Raw genomic sequence first — 17,190 nt, 5'->3', positions numbered from 1 at the left:
GGGTATTTATAGGTCATAAAAGACTTAAAAAAAATTAAATTCTTCAAATTTTGGAATACGAGGGATATTATCGTCAACATTGGGTAGTACCATCATCGTAACTTTTGACATCATAATTCTAGACTCTGATAGTACTACTATCATAAAATTTAAATTCTGAATGATATTATCATCGTTATAGGTGGTACAAATATCAAAAAGATTGACAAGCATAAATAATGATCATCGACTAACTCGAGTAGTAATATCACCTGGGCCTAGTGGTACCACTACTCAGGCTTGTTTAGGCCACCAATTCGACCAACTTCATGTCCAATGGCTTTCTTGATAAGTTGATATTGTTTTGATCCAATATCAATTCAAATTGATCTAAATTGATTAAGACTTTGACAAATCAATCATATATTTGATACATTTATAAAGCTTTTGGCATGTTGTAGCACTTCTAGTATATCGTTTGATCTTTCGATACCTTGTTTGAATCTATAACATATCGTCTTTCCTTCGGTATATTACTAATTTCATCGATATATCAATTTTTCTATGATAGCTAATTTTTTGACGTAATATTTGGATCCTTTTGGTACAATGCTCAAGCCTATAGCATTAAGTTTGATCTCTGGCACGTCGATCAATCTTTCGACTAAACGTTCATTTTTCGATATGATAATTTCTTTATGCAACGTTCGATTTCAATAGTCTAAGTTCGTGGTTAAAATATTTCATATGTTATTTATCTCAAAAACATAACAGTCTAATAAATTTATCGATATTCAATACTTTTATACCTATAAAAATATCGATATGCAACGTTTCAATCCATTCCGCTGTTATTAAAATATCGAGAGGAGCAACGGCGGTGAGTGGTGGTGGGGTTAATTCGCGAGGACTAAGCTAGTGGGGCCGTGCACGACGGCAGGCGCCGGTCACGGGCATCAGGAAGAACCGAGGCCGAGGCTAGTACGTCACAGCCGCCCAAGGTCGGTTCGGTTCCGAGTCACCACGAAAGAGACGGGGAAACAAGCAGCGCTCGCTGTCGGCTCGCCATTGGAGACGGAGGTGACGCAGCTACACTTTGCTCGCCGTCCTCATCACGCCGAACGCCACCTACACCTCGAAACATGGGTCCTCGCCACGTTTCTTCTGCAGCAATCGCAAGAATATGACGAGTCGAAGATAGAGACCAGACAAAAGAATGACACCCTCCATCCTCTGCAGCTGCAGGTGGCTCTTAGGGACCTCAAAAATCAATGCTGATGAAAGCTTTGCATATAATAATCCTGAAAAGACGAAACGAAAAATGGAACCGATGACCAGATGATGCCGAAGCTCACCATCCTGCACAGTGACTGCGAAATATCCACGCCACAGCAACTCCCGCAAGAGAAAAAGCTTAAATAACTCAATGAAGGATGTCACCATCATCTTGATATCAACTTTAAGAGCAAACTGCTTCCAATTTCATTGTCGACATTTCCATAGTATAAATCTTTGTAATGTTTCATTCAAAGTATAAAAAATGTATTTGCAGAAAAGCCACCGAAAGTAAGTACACACAAGCTTCATTAGAGTTCCTGTCCAATTAGGACAATACATGGTTGATGGTGTGGTTCTTTAGCTCAATGATGTAGGCGTGCTGTGGGAAAACACTGTTAACTACATAATGCTCCAATTACACATCGATCAATAATGACAATATCATTTAATCTTTGCTAGCCTTGCTCTAAATAACGAGACAACTGATTCCAGCACTGTCGCGCTGCTTGGCTTGACTGCTAAAAGATTAGTCAAGACAATGAAGTAAAAAACCATGTTGAGATAGTATAGACAACATGGTACTAAGAAATAAGCGACTGCATTAGTTCTTGTGTAGGGGCACTGCCATGGTTTGGTCAGGTTAGGCTGGAGGAAATGGTACAAAGCAGTTGCAAACTTAGTGACCACTATGCTTGCCGTCTAATTGTCCTGCTTGTGGATCAGAATCCAAGTTCTTGTCCTTGGCTTGTTGGCGGTTCATCTCGACTATTGCATCTTCTTTTGTTTTTTCTTCGATTTTCTTCTGCCAAGATGCAGCATCAGTTCTACAGCTTGCATATTGCAGACAGAACAACAGGCTCCAAATGAAGATGAAATTTGATACCTGAAGAGCGGTATTTTGACTGAGAAGTTCGTCATATTCTTTCTTGATCTGGTCTACTTCTGCTCTAAGGGCAGTGTTCTCCTCCTTGAGAACCTCAACACGTTGAGCCAATTCTTCATACTCTGCCTGGAAGTAGCAACTCAAAGCCATTGACAATTACCTACGAAATGTCCTTTAAAAACAGTCCTATTTTCACTAGATGCATTGTACCTGCTTGCGCAACCTAGATCGACGTGCGGATTCCCTGTTTGACTGCTTTCTTCTCTGTCTTTTGAGTTCTCTTTCATCCTGAACTCATCAAGGACCATACAGTCAAACAACAAAGAACACTGAAAAGCCATTTCCAGATTACAGTGTAGTGTGACGCAGATAAGATAAATAAAGGGACACAGAAACAAAACTGTAGCGTCACTGGCTTCAGTGAGAAATATGACACTAACTTGAAGGACCTAATAAAAAGGTTTAATCTTCACTGAAAACCATGCCAGGAAGATAACTTACTAAAATTTGTTGTTTAATCAAAGAACGAGAAGTCATTGCCAACCTGCCACTGATTGTCATTTTCAGACAGCAGACTCAGATATATAACCTACCTGGGAGCAGTAGATTGTCCAAAGAGCAGTTTAAAAGGAACTCGAATATTATGCAGGGATACAGGACACCTATATGACTGTAGCTGAAACCTAATGTGATGAATGCTATCAAAGAAACATCTGTAGCTGAAACCTAATGGAATGTGATGAATGCTATACACAAAAAGAATAAATTATTCTGCGCATTGATATGCACGAAGCATTTATAAGTAACAAAAGTTTATCAAGTTTGGAAATAAGAGAAGTAACACAGACTAGAACATAAGAGTTGGCCAGTACCGGTGCCAATTAAGATGATATTCTAATGACAAGCTCTGAAGGCCCAATTGTTCACAGGCGACATTCAATTATCCTCTGAGTACCCAGAATTTCATGTAATTTTCCAATAAATGCCAGAATATCTAGCACATATGGAAGAAGTATAGACCAAGTACCAGTATCTTAATCTTTGCCATGCATTTTCAAAGCACTTGTGAGGATCCTTCACCATAAAATGGGCATGACAACCGTGAAGAATCAAGGCACATATTAATTTGACCCTAATATATATGATGATCATACAATTAGTTAAAGACTTCTAAGGCGACAGACTGATGATCGGTACAAATAATTCAAATAACTAGGCCTAAAGCTGAGACAAAACCTGTAGCCAAATCTCTGACGGAACCTTTTCGCTGGATCCAACCAGTGTGCCAGGAATTGTTGCTCCTGCATTTGTTGTTGCAGGAACCTTCCCACGCACTGGAGGGATGACAGATGGCGTTGGTGCAACCCAGTAGTCCATTCCTATATTCAAGTTAGTAGTCGGACCAGCAACTGCTGCAGGTACTCCAGCTGCTAGCATAGGCATTATTGGCATCATTTGATGTGATGGTGCAGTGATTACACCACTTGTGCCATTCAGGGATGTCTCTGCAATAACACATGGAAATAATGTCATGGATGTCAAGTTCATCAATTTGACTAGGCACAAAATATATAATGCCTACCATCCAAAGGGCCCTGTCCATCACCTGTCTTTGGTTCTGAGTCCTATACAATTTTACACAACATTAATATTTGATCTACTCAAAGATAATTGCAAACAACAAAGTAAGGAGCACTAATATTACATGTAAAAGCGACTTTTCTAAAGCCATTACAAATAGAGCACTTCCACAGCTATATCAACTGTCGGCATTTCAACACTACATGCATGCTTGAGAGTATAGTTAATAGTTCAAGATTAAGATGGAAGCTGGAAAAAAATTGAAAAGCAAAAAGAAGATTGACAGTCAGAAAATAATTTTTTTTGGACAAAATTAGTCAGACTTCACAAAAACAGTAAACTAAATATCCTGATAATAAGCGCATTAGCTTCAATACATCTTAGTTTTCCATCCATCGGTGAAGATGTTAGATCAACTTTGGAAGCAAGTATATTACTCCTAGGTCACAACATATGAGATTTCTTTTAATGTTTTGTCCTCCCCCATCATACTTATCAACAAACTAAAATTACATTAGACTGCATCTTCATGAATTGCCTGGCCTTATTGCAAAGGTCCTGATGATGAAGCAAAGACCAAGATCAGAAAGGGTTTTTATATATACATACACTAAACTTCCAAAAAACCGCATTAGATATCCCATTCTTTGAAAATGCATATATATCATCTGAAAATTAATATCTGGCCATATATGACATTCTGTTAGGTTTTGTCTATATCATTAATCTAATCATGGTTAACATATATGCAATGTATATTTATATATTTAATTCTTTTTGAACTTTTATATATATCTATCGTTACATTTGTCATCTCCACGAAAAATATAGTAATTAATGTTAGTTTTACCTTTGAAATACTTGATTTATATATAATATGGGTTCTAAACCAACCTAAGTTAGATCATCACTAACATTCATTAACAGAAAATTTCAAGTATAAACATTGGTAGATACGTATCTTGAAATATTGCAATGGTGAGTGTAACATTTTGAAGGCCTAAAATGGCATATAATGGAAAACATTTGTGCTCCAAATAAATATAAACCACAAATGTTGCTCAAATTCCCAATGGCCAATATCCTTTGTAAATAGATTAAATCCACATATGACCACATTAAACTAGGTATGGAACTCCAAAAACAATAATTGCACATACAAATGTGATATATTTAATGAAATAGATGCACATTATATCATAACCAAGAATCTATTACTAATAGTTGAAGTGAAAAATTAAGGTCCTTAAAAGTAGATTTTTAACCCCACCGATTAACACTTGACCTCAGAGGATGTCATAAAATGAGCACTAACTCGAGGATACATGTAAAATATATGAAGCTCACTATGTAAGTATTAATCTTGACTATTAAAAATAGATTAAAAAAATCGTTAAGTTAATTATTATTGTTTCTCAAACTAGTAGCTTTTTCAAACACCTTTCAGCATTCTGGAGTTCCAGGAGTTTGATGCTTCAATATCAACACAACAGCAAGCCACTAGTTAAATTTGTTATGCAAGTTTATTTGGGAAACACAACATTATTGGCCATAGAATTTATAATACAACCAAGGTTACTTGTTATGAGGTAACAGCTAATAGATGCTCTACTACTAACATGAAACTTTAAGATGTTTTCCACAAACAATCAGGAAAGCAATAAAGGAAAGATGACTCACATTATGAGAGTTTGTATCACTTCCTTCACTTGAACCTTCACTTTCACTATCACCACTGGATACAATAGCTTCACATCAATGATAAGAATATTTAAAGCGAAGGCTCAAAAGGGTTAGATGAAAGCAGAGCCTCGTGATCATGATAAACAAAAACCACGACATTAAGTCAACCTTCTTGAGAAGACTCCATTAGCTGGTCCTTTATCTAGCTCATTGTTGTTCTTTCCTGTTATCATATTCAAACTCCCAAGACTTCCCTTTGATCTTTGAATTGGATTCCTTTCCTTACCCTCAGATGATTTTGCATCTCCCCCTGTGCTTGCAGGAACACTCCCCTGTGAGATGCAAAAGCATGTGGCTCATGATTTTGCTACAGTTGTACCCACTGCTGGACAAGAATAGATTTGACATTGTGGGTTAGCAGGCAACTCACACAAGCTTCAGCATTGCCATTTGGAGGTGTCATAGCATAAGGACTAAACGGGTGAGAACCCTACTCACATATTGCAGCAGAAAAGTAGTTAGTGGAACCTTGCATTGCACTGGAGAAAACAAGTCATGAATTTCAAAGGAATAAGTCTTGGTTTAGTTGTGTTGTAACAAGACGTACTGGTGGCATGGATGGATGTGCATATATCCCATGAGGATACATAACATATGGAGGTGGTGGTGTTCCATAATGTGGCATAAGGTGCTGCAAAGGGAAAAGAATGATTATAAATACATTTCACCGAAGTATCATAAATGCGATACAACAACATGAGAAACTAACTTTCATGCGAATTTATACCACTATCCTCCTTTTATATTCACTCATTTCCATTTTTTCCACTTTAGGTTCTTTAGATTTACACTCAGGCTAACAACCTAACACAAGAAAATTTCTCATGTTATAATAATTATGAATATATTTAGTCCTTATAAACATAAATAATTCTCTATAAATTCTCAAGGTTCTTTAGTCAATGTACAAGCAACCTAGACGAAAGAAATTCTCTACAAACACAATAACTATGAATATCTTGTCTCATGCTATAATATAATTTGTACTAATAATCTGTTGGCACATAGACTAATGCCAGTGATGGGATCAACACAAAGGAAATTGTAATATTTTATGGGGATTAATTGTCCCTTCTCTGACCCAGTAAGCTATCTCCAAGCTAGATGGTTTATATCTACATGTGCAACATCATTGTTTCATCAAGCCATTCATGGCATGTCACAATGAACTCTTCTCTTCCATGACATATCTGGCCTTGTATGGAATGAACAAAAGTTGGACAGAAGAATCATTTTATCACATGCAGAGTTTCCAAATTCAGATTATGTCCCTCCATATTTGAACTCCTCGTACATTGACACAAAAATGATTAATCCAGCTGCTAGGACTCCATTGCATCTGAGAATTGAGGACTGGAAAAAAGGAAATATATATATATATATATATATATATATATATATCAGAAAAGGCACCTGAGCTCCCCACATATAAGGATGAGACTGAGGACTTGACACCACGGGAGAATGGAAGAAGCCATGTGGAAGCACCGGTGAATATGCCTATTTGAGCCAGATAAAAATCTTAAGGTCATGATAACATCTGAAGACAAGTTTTTCAGTAAATTCGTAGATCTTTTGGGAAGTTCTCAAATGTCACAAATCTATGATGCGAGAAATTTCCAGTTATCACCTGAAATCCAGACCAGTCAGGATAGACTGCAGCGCCAGGGCTGGAGCTTGCGGCCGGTGGCTGTTCCTGGGATGAGAAAAACCAGAACAAACAGATGTTACGGGAACTCATATTCACATTAAACAGTCAAAATCAACCCTATCAGCAAATGTATGACTGGAATGCAGTACCTGCGTGGCTGAAGTCTTCGCCCCCTTGCAATCTGTTTCACTGCCTCCCATGGTCCAATGTCTCCCTCTACCTCACCGTACTCTAGTATGTTTCTTTTTCCCGCTGGTTCTTCTTTTCCTTTGTTTCTCTTGTCAAGCCATCTTATTTCTCTCTCAAAGCATCACATAAAGCAAATATCTCCGCACAGCTAACCAAATTGGGAAGATCAACAGCCGAAACCACTAAATTCCGGCTTAGATCTCGCTTCAAAACCCTAACTGTTCCGAAACCCTAAGAAAGCACCATAGACATCAAATCTGGAGCAAAAAAATGCCGGTGGCGAAACAAGAAAACCGGAATCCAAAGAAATCTAGCCGAAAAGTAATGGAACAACTATCTCCAGACACACATAGAAGACGTTGGATCGAGAAAAACTATGGAATTTACATGAAATACAAAGCTCTTGCGGGACCAGCGAGAGTTGGAAGCTCGATCATGAACCAAACAAGAGCGCAAAATCTCGGTCGGGCGATCCCATTCGTCGATCTCCGCCGGGAGAGGAGTGCGAGGAAGGGGGAGAGGCCGATGCTGGGAAGAAGAGGCAGAGGAGGGCAAAGTGGGAATCCGTAGGTATTTTGTGTTTAGAAAGCTCGAGTCCCTTTCAAGCTCTTCCGTCATCTCGTACGTACTAAGATACGAGTATAGCAATGTTGGGCGAGCTGTGCAGGGATTAAGTGGGTTGGGCTCAGGGATTAAGTGGGTTGGGCTTTACTAAGTTGGATATACTAACAAGGGCGAATTTTATGAAAAAGTTTCTAATTTATTTTTTAATTTGATACTCTTATTTTCTATAATATCTATGATGCCCTTCGTCGTCAACTCGGTGTTTCTACGCTCGTCCTCGTCCACCTCCACTCTGTGTGATTCCCTACGACTCTTGCTTATTACTCTTGTCCGCCTCCATCTTCACTCCCCACTACTCATCACTCTCGCTCAACTCCATCTCCATCGCCCATCGGCTTTGTCATTTTCATGGGAAGAGGTTGCTGGGAAGGAGGTGGATCGGGTGGGGCTTCCCCTCCCTCCTTTGTGTAGCCTATCATGTCGAGCATCATTTGCATGAAACTCACTTATTGTTTCATCCTCTTAAGCATTACCATCATCTTCGACGTAGAATGCCTCTCTCCCATAACTATTTGCTAAGCATTTCCTTATCATATTTGTCATAGTATTCACTATCTCCTCCTCTCTCTTACTTATCGTTTGTCACAACACATGTGACCTTCGTTTATGTTTCGTAGTCTTCTTTTATCATATTACTCTATGATAAAATCATGATTTTATAAATGATGGATGTATAGATTGGAGATGAGTAACGACGATCGCGAAACTAAGAGTTAAGCAAAGATGATAAGAGAAAAGCAAAGGGCCTGACAACTATCGTGGTGTGGAGGTTGATAGGTGACAACAAGGACATTATGAGAATTATAGAAAATATGAACAGAAAAATAAAAATTAAGAGCACAAAAAAAATATTTTTTTTTTCTTCAGAGAAACCGTACTACTAATTAGAGCTTAAATCTAATCTAAAATATATAAATTATAATTTTAATAATATATACGAATTATTTTAATATAATTATTATTCTTAATCAATCACCAAATTCAATTAGTTCAAATACAATAAGATATCAATTATGAATGCCAAGCCAACATGAAATGTACGGAAAATATTTCTTCATTAACTACGTCGAGCAAGATTCGATCACAACATACGAAATCCAATGGATCTGTATATAATAATACATCAACTTACATATCTATACACAATATTTGTTTATTAAGGCATTTAATTCTCAGTTATCCAAACAACTAATATATAAAATGAAAATTTTCATGTATATTTTCATTCTAAACTTATCAAATTAATACTAAACACTCGAAATCATTATGAGTGTTTTTTTATCGCAACAAATAATCACTAACACCAACATTTCTTTACTCGATTATATTAGTTTCATCGCATTTTATCACGTGAATTTGGAATCAAAATTCATCAAACCGAGTGTTCCAACAATCACGATAACACATTCCGACACAATGCAAAAAGACATAAATGAGATCAATATATTAAGGACTAATTACGTATAGTTAGTTACCTTTAGCATTTTGATTTTTACACTTTCAAAAATTATATTGAGTCCTCGTTATATTTATGAAAATAAAATATTTAATCTTGTTTCTTCTCATGCCATCGACTCTGCTGATAAAAATATAACATGTACTGTCAATTTTATAATATTATTTTCACTGATCAAAAGAAAAAACTCAGGAAAGAAACAATTTTTTTTTTGAAAAAAATAAAAAGATCGAAAGGGTGCCGATAGCTCAGTCTAAACCGAAGTCAAATAAGAAAATCACCTTCATAAAAGTTACATAAGGAAAACTTAATATCAACGAGAATAATATTATAAAAATTATATTATATTTTAATATTATTTTTTAATACATAATAATATGTACGGTATTTTTGTTAATAGAATTGATGATGAGAAGAAAAATAAAATTAAATATTTTACTTTAATAAATATAAATAAATCCAATATAAATTTTAAAAGTATCGAAGAGACACCAACTTAACTAACTAATTAAGCCCATACATTAATCGCATATGTCCCCGTATCATGCAAAGCTAAGCAATTGAGATGGGGAATGAAAGGGACATACCGTGTATCCACAATCATCCGCCAGCCTACGACATCTTACATTAACTCGGACACTTGAATTCGTTTTATTAGTCTAAGATGGCGTCCACGGACATCAGTAACGTAATCTGCAAGTAATCTCCGCTCGAGTCAACCGCACGCCCGGTCGAAGTCGGAACTCGAACCGGCCCGAGGCTGAACCACGGCTCACTGCACCGCCAAAGCTTACCGTGCCTGCCACGTGCCGCTGCCCACATCTTCTTCACAAGCGCTCCACTCCCCACTCTTGGCAAAATATCGGGCCCCATCCAACGGCTTGAGATCGATCCAAAACTATTCTTTGTCCGCGAAGTTTATCGGTGGCCGTTGGATGCTGGAGGTCGGCAGATCGCAGTATTCTTCGTCTTCTTTGGCCGCAAGAAAGCGGCGTATCGATGACCGTGTTCCGCTATTTGTAGCCGCCCGTCCCTCCGCCGACCTGCTCTTGCTCTTCTCCTTTTGCCGATCTGGTACATCGAGGCCCCTCCGATCGCGAGGGAGAGTAAGAGCCCTTGTCGCGGAGATGTGCTATCTTGCCTTCAACGGTATCGATTGTTCTTTCCGATCCCGTTGTTTGTTCTTTCTCTTTTTGATCTATTAACGATGAAATTTTATGTAGGAGAATTTTATTCCGTGTCATCCCCATCGTTTCGTCTTATTTGTGCTTTTGTTTCTACATCTGGGGCTAGATCTGCTCATTCAAATGTGTTGTTGTAGGTGGATTTTGTCTGTTAAGAGAGGGGTTTTTGTATTCTTCTGATGTCATGGTGCGAACTCGGGGCAATCGGGGTGGAAATGAGTGGTTGGGTGGTTCTGGTTGTTGCTTGATCATGATGCATGTTGATCGAGATGATTAATTATCTTAGGGAAAAGGATCATGTTGATCGACATGATTAATTATCTTAGGGAAAATGATCTTTGGTTTTTTCTATGGTTCTGTCAGTAAATTGCTTTTTTTGAGATGTTAATTGACTCTGATGTTCTAATTGATTAAGGGAACATAAGGGCTACTTGCATCAATTTACTGACGTAACAGCCCTGAGATAGACATCCAAGTAAAAATAGCAATCTCACTTCTGAAATCTCATAGGACACAGCAAAATACAAGGGTCCTTGATCTTTCCTGTAAGACAGCTATAAGGTTTGCAGTTTTAGTGGCCTCCTTTTAGGTGTCTTTGAATGCAATACGTTCCAAGTTGACAAGGCCTTTGACTCATGGTCGGATCCCCTCTTTGTCTCGGAACAGTTCTGGGCTCTAAAATTCATGGTAGTTCCGGAAAATTTGACTTATTCTTTAGACGATCCTCCTCTAGTTTATATTACTTATGGTGTTTTTTATGTGCCAGTGTTTAATCTTCTGTTCGTTACAGAGTGACAATGATGTAGGATGAGCACTGATACTAATCTGGCAGAGGATACGTTCATGACTAGCAGAGATAGTACTTATTCAATTTGTGAGAATGGGGGAAGAGATTGACATTAGAGAAAAAAGTTTTACTCCTTTTAACGTCTCACACATGGACAATGAAATTATGCAATTATAAAAACGATGTAAGCAATCCGTAAGTACCTTCATTTTTTTCCCAGCATGGCAGTCATTTGCATCCCAATCAGACTGCCATAGCCCCAGAGAAGATAGCAGTGTATGCTCCCAACTTTTACTTAGAGAGCTACAATTAAAGTAGTCCATGGTAAGGGTCAAAGCCTTACCAGGATTACCTTTGATTGCTATCATAATGAACCTAGCCTAAAAATTTACATGGTTGATGCCCCCAAAAAAAGAACACTTGAAAGTTTGCCAAAGCCTACAATCAATGTGGTACTAATCGGATTGGGTTGTTACAAACTCCCTCACTTAGAATATAACATTCTCATTACATGTCATACAAATCATAAATTACGTATGTATCACCATGATTTCTCATGGGTTATGTGGTCCACATGGAAGGATGATGCAGCTTTTTTTTTTTCCTTTCAAAAAGACCAAAGGATCGAATGTTTCTCTAATGGGCCATCACCTAATATTTCTTTGTGCAACTCCTAAGAGCCTACTTAGGACTGAAGAAGTAGGCCCAGAAGAAGAATATCAAAATACATTGCACACCTCAGCACTTTATCTGCAGAAGAACAGATGATAAATAATTACAGGAGAGCAAACGCAAACCAGTCAATGAGGATAAAATATCATGAATACAAATGATTAGGCAGAAAATCTAGTAGGACATGAAGACAACAACTCTTGAACTGATTGAAATTTTTTTACATGGACTTCCATTGGGTCTACAGTCCATTTTTATTAATAGTAGTTTAGAACTGATATACACCCTTATTCACTGAAAACAGTTTGTTTTCTGCTTATTTTGGATTTGGTCATTTGGTTTTAGGGCCACATTTTGCATATTCTTCTTTCTACTTGTGGTTCCAATACAAAGAGAAGAGTGTGAATCCTCAGAGTTGGTGTCAAGAATTTTTTAGTTACAACTTTGAGGCTTGTTTGGTCCTTTTATATTTGAAGTTATTGGGCCTGCCACCGTGAATTTGGATTCTATTTTGTGCAGCATCTTTGATTTGCAATAAGATTTCTTTTTGCTTTTGCAATTCTATTTGCACGCTTTACAAAAATATGTTGAACATTGTGCTTGTTTCTATTTGCTCCAGGATTTCCTTGCTTGTTGTCGGTCTACCATTACATGAATTTTTCCATCTATAACTCGACGGGAAGTTATTGATTGTCCTTAAGTGAGGTTGGCTGTTTTTGTGGAGACAAGCCCTTTGAAGAGAATTAGTCAGTGGTTAACAGACACTTCCTTGGGTAAAAATGGAAGATATGAGCGTAAAGGTATTGGATAAAAATGAAAGAATTATGCACAGTCTGAAGAGAAAGAGAGAACCTGATTCATATTTCACTAGTGGCCATGGCCTAGTAGCACATTCGCATATCACAGACAGATCCTCTCTAAGGGGCTGCAACATGATGAGTTGTAAATCTAACTTGAGCGGCAGTTTTCAGAGCCATATTGTTAATAAATATCGCAATTTTTCAAAAAGTGGGTTGCCGGTCAGAGTGTTATCTTTTGAGGATGGTGAATGGAGAGATTTTCCTGAGAATATCATCAGTTTGGTCCAGGAAGATTTTCGTCTAAAGAAAGGAATTACTGAAGCAGATATTCAGAATCAGCAATTTTTGTTAGACTTTATGCACATGATTTACATAGATTTGAAAACAGGATTACAGAAACCAATTGCTTGGATTGATGTAGATGGGAAATGTTTCTTCTCAGAAGTGTGTCCTGAACATTATCATTTTGGCAAAGGCAAACAAGTTCACATGATTTGTGATCCAAATGGTACACGTGAAGTTGAAGCCCATTTGAAGATTTCTGTAAGTGCTGCTGAAAGCTCAAGTTTACGACTCGATGACGAGGCTATGTTTAATGTCAAGAGGATCAAGGGTGAAGAAAATTCTGCCTGTGCTGAAGACAATGAAACTGTTGGAGAAAATGATCCGTGTTCATTTCTCCCTCCAAATGTCTCTGCTTCAGGAAGTTGGCAGGAAAAGGTTAGGCCGGCTGATGACCAGCGAATCAGTGCTGTGCAGCATTTGTTACTTCACAGTTTGGGCAAAGTTATTGATGCAAAGGACATTTTTGGAATCTACAAAACTCCAGTGGAAAATGACTTAGGTTTGAGTCGACTTGGCCTTTTTCAAGAGCAGGTTGTGGTCACCCAAAAACTCCGTGGCAATGCAAATGTCCGTTATGCATGGCTTGCTTCCTCCAAAGGTGCTGTCGAAGAGATGATGTTGAAAGGGGTTTTGAAGATACCTGAACAGAAGCCTCTGTTTGGCAATGGCATTCATCTTGCACCAGCAAATTGTTCAAATGTCTGGTGAGGTTCAATATCAATTTTATCATGATTGTCTTCTGGCAATTATGGAATGATCCTTAATTCTTGTTCTAGAAGGCTGCAAACAGCCCTTTATTTGCATTTGATGGTTCCTCTTGGTCATGCACTATTCTTTGTTTGCTAATCGTCCATGATGAAGAAATATCACTAATCTACATATATTGTCTTCAGTGCTCGCTATTCTAATGTTGACGACAATGGTTTTATCCATATGATGCTGTGCCGCGTTATTATGGGAAACATGGAGCTAATTCCCATGGGATCTAACCAGCATCAGGCCAGCCATGAGAACTTTGACAGTGGGGTCGATGATCTTCAGAATCCAAAGCATTATATAATATGGGATTTGAATATGTATACTCATATCTATGCAGAATTTATTGTGACTATAAATTTGCCTACCAATGCCAAAGGTAACTTTTGCCGGAGCATCTGGTTGATTTTTTTTTTTTTTAAATTCCTTTATATGAGTGCAAACTTTATTTCAAAGCCTGTACTTTATTTGTGACTGCAGAATGTTTGGCTAGCGATGGTGGTATATCTTATGTGTCTGCTTTAACAAATTCTAATTCACCTTGCAGCTTATATCAGGTGTGTTTTACAAATTATAATTATTTTTAGACCATATTTCATGGAACACTTAATTATAGTCCAGATCTTAGCTATTAGGATTCTTGTGCTGTAGTAGATTACCAACTAGTCCGTTTTTTGATGGATATACAGTAATGGCTGACCATCTTATCAATTTTTTTTTTTTGCATATTTATGATGAAATGGGTTTTCTGTTTGTATTTCTTCAAATTCTTGAATCCATGCTAGAATTTTGTATTGCATGGCAAAGTTCTGAAGATGATGCTGAACAGTCTTCATATTAGGATCTCCAGTTAACCATATTTAGGTTCCACAACAGAAGACCTAGGATTACATAATTATTGTGCTATTCTTTTTTTAAATCTGAAGCAGTACTTTTGCTCTTCTATTGTTATTGAACTAAGTGATGGCCTTGCCTCCTTTGTGCCATAGGATAAGAGCCACCCATCTCCAGTTGTTGCAAATCAGCTTCGAGGTTTATCGTCAGGTCGAGCTCCAAGAACTCCAACCTCTCCGTGGATGCCCTTTTCAATGTTGTTTGCTGCAATTTCAACTAAAGTGCCTCCTCAAGACATGGACTTGGTTAACACTCATTATGAAGATTTTAAGGTCATTTTGATTTTCAAATATTACTATTTGATTTCATGTACTTTCACATATTGATTAACTCCATATGTTTTTTTCCTTTTGTCAGAAGAGGAAGATAAGCAGGATTGACTTGGTTAAAAAGTTAAGACAGATTATTGGTGATAAATTATTGGGTTCTACAATAATGAGGCTACAACACATGGTCAGTTTTATCAATTTTGATTGCTGCTCATGCAGTACCTGCTAGACAACTAAATCTGTGATTCTGTTCAGATCTGATCTTTTGGCAATATGATGAAGCTGAATAGCATAGATTTGGTCATAAAACTTGAGCAATCCATTATTTTGAGTTTTTTTTTTCTTAATAGTTTATTTTGGTCCTATTGGCTCTTATGAAATTTTGATAATTTTTATCCATTATGGACAAACACTAGGTTTTGTTTGCTTGTAGCTGATTTACATTTTTATCCCCCTCTCTTAGAAGGTGCACTACCTACTTGTGGGTAACAAAGGTATTAAAGGACAAGCTTTGGCTAGGTTCTCTTGAGAGCTTGCCTTTGAGTTAAAAGCCTTGAGCTCAAATTTGTTTCTTAAGCACTGAACTATTTTCGCTAATTGTGGAACTAGCTCCAACATTATGGTTAGTTGAACTTAATTGTAGAACTTCTATATCGGATCCCTTGTTCACCAACTAGGCTTGGGTTGCGAATATATCTCTGATAAAGAGACTAGTTTATTTAAGGGTAAACCTATGACGTGTATGGGTTCCTAGAATTTCCATTCTTGAACAAGACCATGGTTCTGAGAAGTCAACAAAGGCAAATTGGGTGTCTCGATTGTACTCGTCCGATATGGTATGCTTTATGTTTACTGTTGGGATGTCTTTAATCTAGGGCATCCACTGCATGGTTGGCTGAGAATTTTCCCATCACTTAGTTTTCACAAGTTATGCTAGATAAATATAAGCATCAGTTCCTGTGTATGAGATGCCTTGATCCTTACGTGTTTAGGTGCTTCCTGCTCCTTGCGTGTCACGTTTGTTAACCTAACAGAAAGAATCTCTGGTCTTTTAGCCGTGCCTCTCTCCCTTGTATAGTCTGCTTTACTTTTCTCATGTCAGTTTATTTCCTCCCTATCTTGATATTTATGCTGGATGAGAAGTTTACATTGGTTCTTATGCTGGATTTTTTAGAGGCATTGGCTATGTTAACTTTCTTAAGATCGTTTTCAGAATAGAAATACACCAACCAGCAAGATTTGCAGATGGCTCAAAAGTTTTTTTTTGAGCAAGTGTTTCGGTTAATTTGGCTATGTTATCTTCCATGATTGTAGGTTAACCTACTTAATTGTACGAATTCTAGTATTCCATCCCTACAATTAGTTCAGCAACAGCACATCGGCTTGATATTTACTGGATCAGCTTCAAGGAGCAAAAATGAAACTTGCATATTTTGATGCTTTTACATCCACCCTATCCCTCAACCACTGCTGTATTTTGCAGTTACCACCTATGGCCAGACATCGAGCTCGAAAATCCTAGCCCACAGACCTGTAAAACAAGTCTTGACGTGGTGATGCGCCTCTGCTCAGAGCAAATTGGCAGGAGCTGGAACAGAGTCAGTCAGGCGTTGGGAGTCGGATGCCTCCAGGTTTGAGTTGGTTTACTGGTCATTATCCTAATGGTGTCAATACAAGTTAATTAGGCAGATGATACAGGGAATTATATTTTATATTTCATGCTCTGTAGGAACATGACAGTCCTTTGCTTTGTTGTAGGCGTTGACTCTCGGGGATGTTATTATATTCTTTGTCTTGCATGTTATCAAATATATTATTATTTGCTGTCCATCGGTAGTCTGAAAGTTCGGTCATCTTAATGTGTTTTGGCGATTCTTAACCTCGATCATGATTTCCTTCATGACCTCCTTACTTGCCCTGTTCAAATAGGGAATCCCATAATTGCGCTCGTCCAGATCACAATTGCAAGCGCTAGAACGCATGCTTCCATCTGTTGAAGCTGCGTCCGCATGACTCATTCATGGAGAATATCTAGCAGAACAAAGATGCTGCAACCATGTCCACCTGGATCAGTGCTGGAGCTGATTCTGTTCGCGGCC

General features: G+C 37.8%; 2 protein-coding genes across 5 annotated transcripts; one reads left to right on the top strand and one right to left on the bottom strand.

Annotated features, from left to right (window-relative positions):
- Window positions 1-1,639: 1,639 nt before the first annotated feature.
- LOC135638977 (bZIP transcription factor 1-B-like) lies at window positions 1,640-7,881 on the bottom strand. Of its 4 annotated transcripts, none has more exons than XM_065152621.1 (13): window positions 7,692-7,881; window positions 7,265-7,535; window positions 7,095-7,154; window positions 6,878-6,964; window positions 6,012-6,095; window positions 5,835-5,894; window positions 5,573-5,736; window positions 5,402-5,456; window positions 3,723-3,765; window positions 3,377-3,645; window positions 2,351-2,428; window positions 2,141-2,266; window positions 1,640-2,059 (listed from the first exon to the last, which is right to left on the bottom strand). In XM_065152621.1, exons 2-13 carry the CDS (start codon window positions 7,313-7,315, stop codon window positions 1,934-1,936), a joined length of 1,203 nt encoding a protein of 400 aa, XP_065008693.1. In that variant the 5' UTR covers window positions 7,316-7,535; window positions 7,692-7,881; the 3' UTR covers window positions 1,640-1,933. The 4 variants fall into 4 exon arrangements, with proteins under 4 accessions (XP_065008693.1, XP_065008692.1, XP_065008690.1 ...); XM_065152620.1 differs by having other exon boundaries at window positions 1,640-2,056; window positions 7,095-7,160; window positions 7,692-7,880; XM_065152618.1 differs by having other exon boundaries at window positions 7,095-7,160; window positions 7,692-7,879.
- A 2,474-nt stretch (window positions 7,882-10,355) lies between these two features.
- On the top strand, window positions 10,356-16,921 carry LOC135638014 (inactive poly [ADP-ribose] polymerase RCD1-like). Its single transcript, XM_065150940.1, has 7 exons — window positions 10,356-10,533; window positions 12,647-13,876; window positions 14,066-14,307; window positions 14,409-14,485; window positions 14,918-15,094; window positions 15,180-15,275; window positions 16,575-16,921. Exons 2-7 carry the CDS (start codon window positions 12,807-12,809, stop codon window positions 16,611-16,613), a joined length of 1,701 nt encoding a protein of 566 aa, XP_065007012.1. The 5' UTR covers window positions 10,356-10,533; window positions 12,647-12,806; the 3' UTR covers window positions 16,614-16,921.
- The last annotated feature ends 269 nt before the right edge of the window (window positions 16,922-17,190 follow it).

The sequence above is a fragment of the Musa acuminata genome, chromosome BXJ3-5 (genome assembly GCF_036884655.1).
Source record: "Musa acuminata AAA Group cultivar baxijiao chromosome BXJ3-5, Cavendish_Baxijiao_AAA, whole genome shotgun sequence".
In the NCBI taxonomy this organism is placed as follows: Eukaryota; Viridiplantae; Streptophyta; class Magnoliopsida; order Zingiberales; family Musaceae; genus Musa; species Musa acuminata.
Note: the sequence above shows the minus strand (reverse complement) of the source record. Positions and strands in the feature narration are given on the sequence as shown.